This window comes from Gekko japonicus, unplaced genomic scaffold (assembly GCF_001447785.1).
Source record: "Gekko japonicus isolate JY-2015 unplaced genomic scaffold, Gekko_japonicus_V1.1 scaffold148, whole genome shotgun sequence".
NCBI classification, from domain to species: domain Eukaryota; kingdom Metazoa; phylum Chordata; class Lepidosauria; order Squamata; family Gekkonidae; genus Gekko; species Gekko japonicus.
This window is the reverse complement of record NW_015170892.1, coordinates 1303692-1316450: the sequence shown is the minus strand read 5'-3', so window position 1 is coordinate 1316450 and position 12759 is coordinate 1303692. Positions and strand designations below refer to the sequence as shown.

General features: G+C 39.6%; 1 protein-coding gene across 1 annotated transcript in view; it reads left to right on the top strand.

The window, feature by feature from the left end:
* EDNRA (endothelin receptor type A) overlaps positions 1-8950 on the top strand; it is a 31954-nt gene extending 23004 nt beyond the window's left edge. The window contains exons 6-9 of the mRNA XM_015418461.1: positions 1-113; positions 1386-1519; positions 2494-2602; positions 8760-8950. Coding sequence (XP_015273947.1) covers positions 1-113; positions 1386-1519; positions 2494-2602; positions 8760-8900 — 497 coding nt within the window. The 3' untranslated portion in view covers positions 8901-8950. The remainder of the gene's footprint in view (positions 114-1385; positions 1520-2493; positions 2603-8759) is intronic.
* The last annotated feature ends 3809 nt before the right edge of the window (positions 8951-12759 follow it).

Sequence of the window (12759 nt, the reverse complement as noted above, 5' to 3'; positions counted from 1 at the left end):
ATTTCTGTGTGCCACTTGGATGCACTGCAATCTTTTACTCCCTAATGACCTGTGAAATGCTGAATAGGAAGAACAGAAATTTGAGAATAGCTCTCAATGAACATCTGAAGCAGGTAAGGAAGGATGCAACTACCTAAAAATACTCCATTTCTACTTGTGTTTTCCAGGCATTACCTTGAAAACTTTCCAATATAGGGTTTAATAAAATACACTAAGGCAATAGAAAGTAGAGTTAAAGGTGAGTTTTAACTAAAATATATTAAACCAACTCAGAACAGGAGAATAAGAGCCAGTTTGGTGTAGTGGTTAAGTGCGCGGACTCTAATCTGGGAGAACTGGGTTTGATTCCCCACTCCTCCACTTGCACCTGGCTGGATGACCTTGGGCAAGCCATAGTTCTGATAAGAGCTGTTCTTGAAAAAAGAGCAGTTTCTGTCAAAAGCTCTCTCAGCCCCACCTACCTCACAGGGTGTCTGTTGTGGGGAGGGGAAGGGAAAAGGAGTTTGCAAGCCGCTCTGAGACTCCTTTGGGTAGTGAAGGGTGGGGTATAAATCCAATCTCTTCTTCTTCTTCTAATTTATAGTGCAAAGAGATAATGCAGACATAATATTTTAGACACTATATGAGGTCAAGGGTTGGATCCAACCAGCTTTTTCACTGGTGAAAAAGGAGGGCACCTGTTTACATCCAACCTGGGGGCCTGCAAGGACAAAAGCCACATGGAAGGAGGCTATAATAAAGCAGAGAATTGGCTGAGCAAAGAAGCTGTCAAGGTCTAACCTTTCATGTCGTTTTAAAACTCACATGACAGTTTTTCTCACCCTGATTCCCTTAGATTCCAGTACAAGGATTGGCCAGAGGTATCTTCTTAGGTTTTTCTTTATAAATATGTGCTTCTTGGTCCCTTCTACTTTACCTGTCCAAATAATAACACATTTCCTGCTATGATATAGCTATGAATGTTAACAACATGAAATATCTCTTTAGGGTTGTTGTGTGAACAAATACCGCTTTTCAAGTTCACTTGCATAACATATTTCAGCTAGAAAGTTATCTTGTTCTCTGAATAGTGTTTTGGAAATCAAGGTGATATGCATCAGTTGATATGCATTGACTGTTCCAAACCTAAGAAGCCCATAGTATGGAGGCAGCATCCTGACCATTTGAATGGTTAAAAGGCAAAACCCCAAACAAAACTCAAGTGAATTTCAGTGGGTTTTGTTTTAATAACTATGGCAAGATCAGGCACTTACCATCTGGGTTTACTTGTGCCCTAAAAAGTTGGTTTTCCCCATACATTTCGTCTGCTGCCACCCTATTTTCAACTGAACAATGTTTGACTTGGCTCACATTTGCAAATTCTTGAATGTGTTTTCATCTTCCAGCGACGAGAAGTTGCAAAGACAGTTTTCTGTTTAGTTGTGATTTTTGCCCTTTGCTGGTTTCCTCTCCACTTGAGCCGACTTCTGAAGAAACTGATGGACAAAGAAATGAACCCCAACAGATGTGAATTTCTCTGGTATGATTTTATTTTTGGTCTTATACAATCTGGGGAGGGTTTGAGGCAGTAACACAAGAAGCGAGTACACATCAGTAGATGCTAAACAGGGAGTGGGTATTGCTGATGACTAGAGTTCCATGGAAGACTCTAGCTGGGGCGTCACTGGATCTGGTCCCCAAAGCGATACCAACTTGACCCTACTTTCTTCTTGCTTTTCGCTGAGTAACTGAACTGATTCTTCCTGTTTTTCTGTCCTTCTGATCTGTGACAACAATATTTAGTTGCCACTTTGAAATAGAGGCACCATCTTTAAGCTTTAACAGAGGCCTTACCTTTAGAAGTTTCTTTATGATTACGGTGGAGAGGTATCAGTTGCTTTATATTATGGCAATACTGCATGCTGAAATGTGGCTGTGTACAGCTAAACTTTCAGCTCATGCCTTGGAAAAAATTAGGAATTGATTCAGCAGTAAAGTGTTTAAAAAGATCCTGAAGTTTGGTTTTCAACACACACTCCATTACAGGAGAAATAAAAGCATGTGATATTACACTGGAATTGGCCCTCCAATTCTCTCTGCCCCTGAACTCTACGATATCAATCTTAATCATTATCAGTCAAGCCTGCCTTCTGAACCCTGGCTTGTTGGTCTAAGAATATTGTTCTCACCTATGGCGCAAGAATACTTGCGTGTTCAAACCCTGGGTAAACTCTGCTGGGTGATTCAGAAGTCTCTGTCTAAATGGAAGGATTTGTGGCTTCGTGGGAGAGCATGCATTTCATATGCAGAACATCCCATCTACGGCCCCTGGCACTTCCTGTTTTACATTTTTACCTACACCATAAATTAACTTTAAGTCAGATACAACAGAGACCTTTAATATTCTATGTGATTAAAAGAAAAAAATTAATAATTAATTTAATAATGCTATAGGTGGCTGGGGAGTGGGAAGAGTCAAATTTGTAACTGTTTGCTTTCTTTTTTCAACTCTAGCTTTTTGTTGGCATTTGATTATATCAGCATGAATCTAGCAGCCATAAATTCCTGCATAAATCCTATAGCACTCTATTTTGTCAGCAAGAAGTTCAAAAACTGCTTCCAGGTAAGGACTTACGATGATTTCAAGAAGATGCTTGAAAATAAAGCTGTAAAACAGTATTTTGAGGAAGAAAAAGTGAAAGGGTAGCTTTAAGGAGTATTAGTTTTTCCTGCCAGCTGATCTGTTGTCATTTTAGTTGGCCAGCCATAATTATCTTTAGGTTGTAAACATGAAACAGTCTTCTGAGGTAAATATGCAGTGACATTTGACTGTATTTGAGCTAACTGTGTTATTAAACTCCCTTTTAGCTATGAGAAAAGAAGGGCACTAAGGGAATTTCATTAATCAGGGAAGGGGCATTTTATATGATTTTGTTCAGCACTGTGAGAAACTGATGCAGTAGTAAATGGAAAAAAAGAAATGTGTGGCATGGCGATCTGTGTTCTAAGAGATCTGTGGTTATTACAGTCTGCTAGAGGATTTAATCATGAGTTTCCTGAGTAATCTGTAGTTTTACCTTCAATCAACCAAAATGAGATAAGAATCTGAGATTCTCCATTACATATTAGAAATAAGATGAGTTGCATTTTATTTCAAAAACTGGAACTACAACAATGGGTTGGATCCAGTGAGCTTTTCTGCTAGTGGAAAGGGGAGGAGATGAGGAGGGTATGCTTGGGATCATGGTATCTGTGTGTACTATAGTCATGTGGGAAATGGGCTGTAATAAGGAGAGGGGTTAGCCAAGATTGTGTAAAAAAGCTATCTGGATCCAACCTAGTGGAGGATTCTAAATTCACAAATGGTCACTGTCTTTAGAAGATGTGTGCATACTACTATGTTTTCTCCTGACCGAAGGTACTACCACCAACTGAAAAGTGATTGAAAGATTTTCACAGACACTTTCCTCCCAGAGCAGACCCCCATTTTATTTCCCATGCTATTCCTACAGGATCCACCATCCCCTGAGGTCAGGATTGGGGGGCATGGCAGGATGCAGTGGAAGGGGGAGGTCTGAAAGAGTGCTTCCACAAATGGTGCTGTGTTTGCATAGTATAGGCACCAGTGTTCCCTCTAAGCTGAGTTGGTGTGAGCTAGCTCACAGTTTTTTAGCCTCTAGCTCATACATTTTTGTCTTCGCTCAGGAAGGATGGTTCCAGAGCAAACTAATGTCTCGCTCACAACTGTAATGCCAGTAGCTCACAAAGTAGAATTTTTGCTCACAAGACTCCATAGCTTAGAGGGAACATTGATAGGCACCAAGCCTTAGTTGCCATAAAATAAATCTGTTCCAGAATATCTTGTAAAGGACCAAAGAAGAGGAGGCTAGAGGAATTTGCAGGACCCTATCCAACTCTAGATTGTGCTCAAATTTTGCTTATTTCTTCCACCGTTTAGTTCACTTGACTTGTCAGCCTGATTGCCTTTATTGACACATACCACTACAAACAGGTTAATCCCTTTCTTACCAACCACTTTGTTTGCTAAACGAAGCAAATCTCATATCTTTCTTAAGGGACACCTTCAGTTTAATAGCAGAGGATTGTCTGCAATATGAATCATTAGTGTACCACTGTTTTTGCTGTATTGTGACAAAATTATATCTGGTAGGCAAGTAATTTTTAACATGGACCACATTTTCAACTGAACAAGGATTGGTGAGGACTGATTCAGACACTGAGTAGGCACTGTTTGGCCTATTGGGGAAATCCATATGTGTCCCGGGGAACATTTGGGTTTCCCAAATGGGCCCAATAATGCCCCCCAAGACCATTTCAGGTCAGGAAAATGGCATGAGGGAAGGTTGAGGATTCTTCTCTATGCACAGTTCAGTCCCAATCCAAATCAGGTACCACACATGCAGTAATTGAGGAGAACTAGCAAGTCACACCTGATTGTTACACAAGGTGAGGACCCCAGACCCATTCTGTGTACTTTATAATGTGTGGATAAGGGCCAGTAATGTTGGATCTGCTCACTGACTCATTCCTACATGACAAGTCCCTCTCTTCCAGTGTGAACAGCAATACAGCTTTGGTGAAGCACTTCCTTTAGGTACCTCAGCTGATTACCTTTGCTCATGCATAGGTGCTGAAAGTAATAAGGGCAGCTCACTCACAAAGCCTTTGTTGCTGCTTAATCTGATGATGGTGTGTGTGTGTGTGTGTGTTTCTGCTTGGGAGAAATTAGTTGAGATACCTAAAAATGGGCAGAAGAAACCTTGTTGGGCCACACTGTTATGCTGGGCCGTATTGGAAGCCTTTTAGATGGGTCAGATTTGGCTCTTGTGCTTCTTTTTAAAAAACATTTTTATTGCTTTTCTAAAACTACAACTCTACAGGATCAGGGAAAGGGAATAACCTAAAATATAGAGTAACAAGGATCTTGGTTACAGTAGTTTAAGGTAGTTGAAACATCTCTAATTCTGCCAATAGTAAAATGTGAGAATTATTGATAACAAAAGAAAATCAAGAAACAGCAAACAATCTCTGTCATGCTTGATTGTGGTGTTGAGTTCGCTTTAACATATACAATAAAGGTTAAAATGGGTCTGTCTGAAATGACAGGGGACAACCCCCATTACCAACCAGTTACTAAAACAGAATACAAAGGCAGTTTGAAAAGGGCCTGAAGTGTTATAACCTCTGGTAGAAATTACAGTGCTAAAAATGCCAAAGAAGCAGTGGGAACAGTGCTTCATCCCCCTTTTATCATAGTCTAGGTTTCAGTGTAAAATTAAGGTTTTCTTAATTAAAAAATTCATGTTCTGTCAAGTAGTAGGTTATTAACTCCAGAATCTTCTCTTAAATTGATGGAATTGGCTTTAGCTGGATAACCCCTATTAACATTAATGACAGCAGTGTGTCTAAAAAGCCTTCAGAATCACAATGAAAATATCTCACTTAAAATATGGTTTTCATTTCTAGCATACTTCATTTCAGTCTGTGATAGTGGCCTCTTAGTGCAGATTTGCATTAAAATGATCTTTTGTTGTGCCCCTCAATCATTTTCATTTACAATGACCCTTTGACTTCTATAGCTATAGAAGGTTTTAAAAAAATGGCTTAGTTAGAAAAATAAAATTCGCATTAGCTTGTGTGTACAGTAACTAATTTTATTCAAATGAGTCCATTTAAAATACTGAATAACAAAAAATATCAAATGTTCATGATTCATAATAGAAAAGATAAACTTTTTCCAATGAAATGTGGATAGACTTTGCTTTAACACTGCAAGAATCAAATTTCTTGCATTCTAAAAGTTTGCACTGAAGACAAGAACACACTGAGATAAATGATTGGAGATGGATCCTTGTTGGCTGAGCATTTCGCAGAGTTTGATGGGCTACTTCTTTCATTTTTCCCCCTATTGTGTATTTTTGCATTGAGGTTGCTGGTTGGGTCATCCTCTTCATCTGAAAACAAAGCTCCAAGGAGACAACAAGTGCACAAGAAGCGTCAGAGTAAGCACCACAGGGCAAATTGTTCATCAAGAAGACACGAGACATCCAGTGAAGGGTCTTCAAGTGAGTACTCATTTGATGACAAATTAGCTTAATAACCTGGCAATTATTGAGTGACAAATGCTCAGGTCCCAGACCTCCCTTATGGGGCGATAAAAAGGAGGGAAAGAATGGTTGTGACCCTACACCAGTTGAGCCCCAGAGTTGCCATCTGGTTCCCTTTCTGGGCTAAGTATCTTTAAAGATTTTGTGGATCCACCAGGCATTCATTTCTTGCGGAAGGTTAGGGAATGTATTCTTTATAGTTACTATATTGATGTGTTTACCCTCATTAAGTCTGAATCTGACAATGGCAAGCAGGGCCCTCACCGCAACAAAAAAGGGGCAACACTTCTGAACAAGACCTAATAATGATGACCATGGAAAGTGTGGAAATGGACAAACTCAGTTTGATCTTAAAAGGGCAAATGAAAAAAGACTTTGTTGGACCATGGACTCCTTTTTACGATTGGATAAGAAAGAAATATAAAGATATGAACTTTTTGATATAATATGAAGAAGCCCTTATGAACTTTTGCAATTTCACAGTCTATGGCTGTGGTCACAAACACTAATCCACTTTCGATCCACTTTCAGTACACTTTGCAACTGAATTTTTATTGTGTGAACTGGCAAAATCCAGTTGGAAAGTGCAATGAAAGTGGATTATTTATTTGCTTGGTGAATAGAATCTGTTCTCGCTGGGGTTTCTTTAAGTTCCTTTTGTAATCTCCACATTGGAATCGGTCTTCTGGTCCAGTAGGTGGCACAGGTCTGCAATAATCATTTGGGAGAGTCTATAGTTGTTTCCGGATTAACGCCGGTAAAGAAATGCTGGCAGTTCCCATTCTAGGTTTCGTTTTCGCCGCCATTCTTTATGCACGCTGCATCATTGTTTACAGTAAGAGAAAAATTCAAATAGTGTAAGGGTCCGATAGTCTATTGCTTTTTTGCTAGTTAACACCATTTTCAATCAAGTTACGCTTTTTTCCAAGCCATCCTTTCTGCCCCTCGCTTAACTCAGTCTTTTTGGGCTTGGGCTTTCCCCTCCCCCTTCCACTTATTTCGGGACTTTGGTACGGCTTGGTTGCTGACAAATGTTTGTTTAGTCATGAATTCACTCACATCTTTACTTGCGTTTAGGTAGATAGAGAGGTTCTTGCTTCAGATCACCTGTACGCTCTGGCCGGTGTGTGCCTCTAAATGCCATTGCGGGCTCCGTGCCATGGGGACCTAATGGGACAAAGAAGTGCCTCGATCCTTTGGCTTCCACCTTGGGAGAGGCACCTCTCGCGCCCCAGGCTATGACCCCCCTACAAGGGGTTGGGGCAGGCCAAGACCAGCTCAGGCCCCCTCCCCATTGGCACGTTTATGGGTCGCTCACATCAGAGCTGTGATGGAGCGTGCCCGCTTGCGAGTCGCCAAAACCGGAAATGGCTCTTGCGCTTCTTTTTGCATATCCTATGTTAGATATGATTCTTTTTCCTGTCTCTCTCTTAATATCATTCCCCATATATTTTTCTTTTCTTCATCTCTCCTATTGTTTTTCTACACAAGACCATTCATAATGGCTTAACTATTCCTGAAGAAGACAGAGATGGATATATAGGATTACAATTTCTATAAACTTGACTGTGAACTTATAAACAGAGACTTAGGCTCACAAGCGCATTGAAACCAATGAGCTTAGTGTGTCACTCTGTGTGTTAGATTAATAAGCTTTTTTGAAGAGCCAGTATTATTAAGCTCAGGGTATGGTTAGAGAGTGGATGGGATGGCACTATTGCTGAAACTAAGCAGGTCTGTGTTTGGTCAGTATCTGGAACAGAAGTTGCCTTCAGTTGCATGAAGGAAGAAAGGTGAATTATAAAGGCAATAAATAAATGAACCAATAAACAGTTAATTTTTTTTAATGTGGCTCAGTAGGAACAGTATGGTACTGTGGAATGACATGCAAAACTTAGTGCAGTCCTCCAGTTCTGGAGGCTTTTTTATTGGAAGGACTTAGAAACTTTAGAGCAGGTGCAAAGGAGAGTGATGAGGATGATTAGGGGTTTAGAGACTAAGCCTTATGAAGAAAGGGTGTGCATATTCTTCATATTCAGCCTGGAAAAGAGGAGGTTGAGGGAGGGATATGATTACTCTTTATAAGTATTTGAAAGGCTGTCATTTAGACAAGTGTTTCATTTGGTAGTGGAGGAAAGGACTTGTAATAATGGATTTAAATTACAGGTGGGAAGATATTGGAGGGATGTTCGGAAAAACTTTGTAACAATAAGGGCAGTTCAGTGGTGGAATCAGTTGCCTAGGGATGTTGTGGGTTCGCCCTCTTTGGAGGTGTTTAAATGGAGATTGGACAATTATTTGTCAAGGATACTTTAGGACATCCTGCATGGTATAGGCGTGTTGGGCTTTATGATCATTAGGCCCCTTCCAACTTTTTGATTCTATTATTCTATGATTTCAGTGGCTTTATACTAATTATACAGGATTACCTTGTTAGTCTGGACATATTTATATTACATTAAATATGTTCATTGAGTTAGGACTCTTGATTCAGGCCCCCAACTTGGTTCCACTCCTTTTGGTATCATTAAAACATGCTGGAATCTGATATTGCCCGTTCTGTTGTACTCACTCTGGAGAGTTCTGCTCTCGAATGAATGCAGAAAATGATCCTTCATGATTAATACTCTGTGGAAACATTTCTCTTGCCAGTCATGCCTCTGCTGCTTGTGCTACCAGAATGGATGCCAAACAACATCTGTTTCCATGAATGGAACAAGTATTCAGTGGAAGAACAATGAATTGAACAATCACAACACAGAACGGAGCATCCACAAGGACAGCTTAAACTGAGGTTCAGCAGAAACTGCACTGCAAAATATGAGGAGATGCAGTGAAACTTTTTAAGCAAGACATTTTCTGATACTCAAAAATATTTCAAACAGAAATATTTGATTCCTTGAAGTTCTGTACAGATTTCCAAATGGAAATATGGAAGTTCTTTTAAAAAACGACTTCTTGGTGAAAATAAGAAGAATCCATACAGTTGTCTGCTGAGTGCTTGCCAACTGCAGATGGAACTACTTAATACACATGGTGTTTATGGTGTCCTTTTAAAAATTTGATGGTAAGTCAGAATTAGTAATGGTGGATTTTCAAAAACTAAGATTTGTCATTGCTTAGTAGTGCCATCAATACCTTCGTTGTTCCTTTGGCAGGAAATATGTTAGTAAATATATTCACAATTAGAAGCATGTTCAGTGTGAATTTTGAAAAGCTTTCCATATATATTTGTGCCACATTTTAGTTATGAATATTACAAATGAGACATTAGTATTTGCAACACTTTGCTAGACACTGATATGATTTATAGGAATGGACCTGAAATAGGAACAGTATTAGATTCCTATATTATAAACAGATGTCCCAAACATATCATCATATAATGGCTGGAAAACTCTCCACAAAGCAGGTACATTTGTATATATTACCATCAGTGTGATCCTCTGTGAAAGCATGTCTGAAGACCCACTCATAGTCCACTGATTACATTCAGCATTCCTACTAGATCATGAACCTAGTACTCTCATCTGGTGGAATCTGTTATGACCACAGAATGAAATGTAAGTACTACAGTGTGAAAGGATTAGAAATGGGCATGACCCAGAAAAATGTGGTTTGTGTCAGTTTATGGCCAATCCATGAACTGAACTGGGGGATTTGTTTGCAAACTGAACTGGTTCATGGCCCCACAGACCCCATTGAAAGAGACCTCAGTCCCTTTAAATGGGGTTTTCCAGAAAACCCCCAAAACAGCTGTTAAACTTTAAAGGGAGTGCACAAGACAGCCCTGAAACAGCTGAGTGGTGTGGAGCAGGCTGGTCCCACCGCTCAGCTGTTTTTGCAGCTTTTGCAGGGAACAGAAAGGGGTTTAAAGGGATTCAGAGTCCTTTTAAACCCCTTGAACCACAACAAATTGCTTTAAAAGTTCATGGAAATTCATGATGGTAGACCCATCAAGAATTTCAGTTCATGAACCACAAACAGGGCAAACTTTTTGATGAATTTTGCTTCATGGTTCAGTTTGTGCCCATCCTTAGAATGGATCATGTAGCAGAATGTTAACAAAACTGTTTACAAGAGTGCTTACAAAATATAGGCATTAAAAAGTAAATCTCCAGTGGGAAAACACTGTACACAAGAAGATAATTTGAATAACAAATTTTGCATTATCTAGCTAACAAGCCTTTTACAGTTACTGGGAAAGCATTCTATTAAAATCAATAGGACTTTCCTTTAATACGTTTTAATTGAGATTGGCAGTCTTAACAGAATAACTAAACCTCTGAAGCTGCAATTTGCTTGTCTTTTTGTGTCTTTATGGAGGTAATTAATTAACACAGACCATGGAGAAAAAGTGGCTGGGCATAGATAGATTCTAGAGGAGGCACTGGCCCTTACTCAGCTTTAGCTTGGAGTAACTAAATGGAAATAACTTGCATAAGAACATAAGAGAAGCCAATGTTGGATCAGGCCAATGGCCCATCCAGTCCAACACTGTCACACAGTGGCCAAAAATACCAGGTGCCATCAGGAGGGCCCGCAGGGGGGCCAGGACACTAGAAGCCCTCCCACTGTTGCCCCCCCCCAAGCACCAAGAATACAGAGCATCCCTTGCCCCAGACTGAGAGTTCCTATCTATACCTTGTGGCTAATAGCCACCGATGGACCTCTGCGCCATATGTTTATCCAGTTCCCTCTTGAAGCTGTCCATGCTTGTAGCTGCCACCACCTCCTGTGGCAGTGAATTACAGGTGTTAATCACTCTTTGGGTGAAGAAGTACTTCCTTTTATCTGTTCTAACCTGACCGCTCAGCAATTTCATGGAGTGCCCATGAGTTCTTGTATTGTGAGAATGGGAGAAAAGTACCTCTTTCTCTACCTGCTCTATCCCATGCATGATCTTATAAACCGCGATCATGTCACCCCTCAGCCGTCATTTCTCCAAGCTAAAGAGCCCCAAGCGCTTTAACCTTTCTTCATAGGGAAAGTGTTCCAACCCTTTTATTTTATTTTATTTTATTTTTGGTAATTTTTATTTCAAGATGAACAGAAGCAAAATTACAGAACAATATAATTATGCATATATATGTTCCAACCCTTTTATCATTCTAGTTGCCCTTTTCTGCATCTCCAGGTGATGATCCAAACATGCATAAAAAATACATACTCAACTAATTCGATGTGCACTACAATATGGATGGGGGATATGCATCCAGATATGAATCAGCAGCGCACTCAGAAAGCTGCTTATATGCCTGGAAAGCTTATCATAGATCAGGGGGCTGTGTTTGAACAGCTCATGTGACAGTAATCTGATTTTGATTGGATTTTTGTTTATGGCATTTTGCAAATAAGCAAGCAAAAATTATCAGTATGTACAAGCATCTCCTGACAGTGACTACAGTATAAAAAGTTCATTCAAAATCAATGTTTTGCCTGTAATAGAGGAGAGTCCTCTAATGAATACATTTGACTTTGTCAACATCCATACTGTTTTATATTTGACTGGTGTTTCTTGGTTGTAATTGGTTCCCCCTCCACTTTAATACTGCAGTACAAAGTGCGTATCCACAAACAATGTTCAGGATAGCTTTAGGAGGGTAGCCATGTTGGTCTGTAGTAGAAGAGCTAGATTTGACTCCTGTAGCACCTTAGAGACCAACAAGAGCTGCAGGGTGTAAGCTTTCAAGAGTCAAAGTCGCCTTCATCAGATATCTGACAAAGGGAGCTTTCAATCTCAAATGTTCAAGATCTTACAAAGTGTTCCTGCCATATGGACACTCCTAAACACAGTTACACCTTTCTCCATCCATTGATGTTAGTGGACTTAACAGTATATAATTTTGTTTAGGATTGCACTGACAGTGGCTTGGTTCAGATCTATTTAATTATCTCCCAGTCAAGACTACCAAATGCATCCGAGAGAATCTCAGTTGTGTCATAGCTTCCCTCTGAGTGTCATCTCATTAATTATGTATATTTAATAACAAATGTTGTTATATTGCTCATTTAGATCAGTGACCAAAAGTAAAGTGCTTTTTGGATGAGCCAGGGCATCTGACAATGGCTCCAATCCTATTGCCTGTTATAAGTAGGCAAGTCCTATTACTTTACTAGAAATTCCTAGAATTGCAGCCAACATACCCAGTGAGATCCTTCTCAAACAGCATGATGAAATCCTGAAATCATTTCCAATTATTATATTTTCTGCATATGACTAGATTTTTTGACCAATCCAGGCATATCTTTATGTTCGGAATTCATCTGCAACAATTATAAATAAGCCAGACTACCACTGTTGGTCATGTAACAATCACTTTACCATTTTATCAGTTTTATGCTTTTATAATTGATGCATGTGGCTCTGACCACCTTCCAGAGGAAATGATTCACAAATGCAATAAAATAAATGTGAAATTTGAATCCATGTAAAGGAATTATTGCTTCCTCATTGTTGTCATAAGCTCTGTTGAGTGGCCATTATTTGCCTGGTATTGCTAAACAGGTAGCATTTTATTAGCCAGCAAAATGAATTATAGCAATGTGGTATATGATGTGCATGCTACATAAAACCTCAAGGAGCTTTATGGCAACTGCTCTGCTTGGCTTAGGAAAATAGCCATGTGGCATGGAACATCCAGCTGTATTT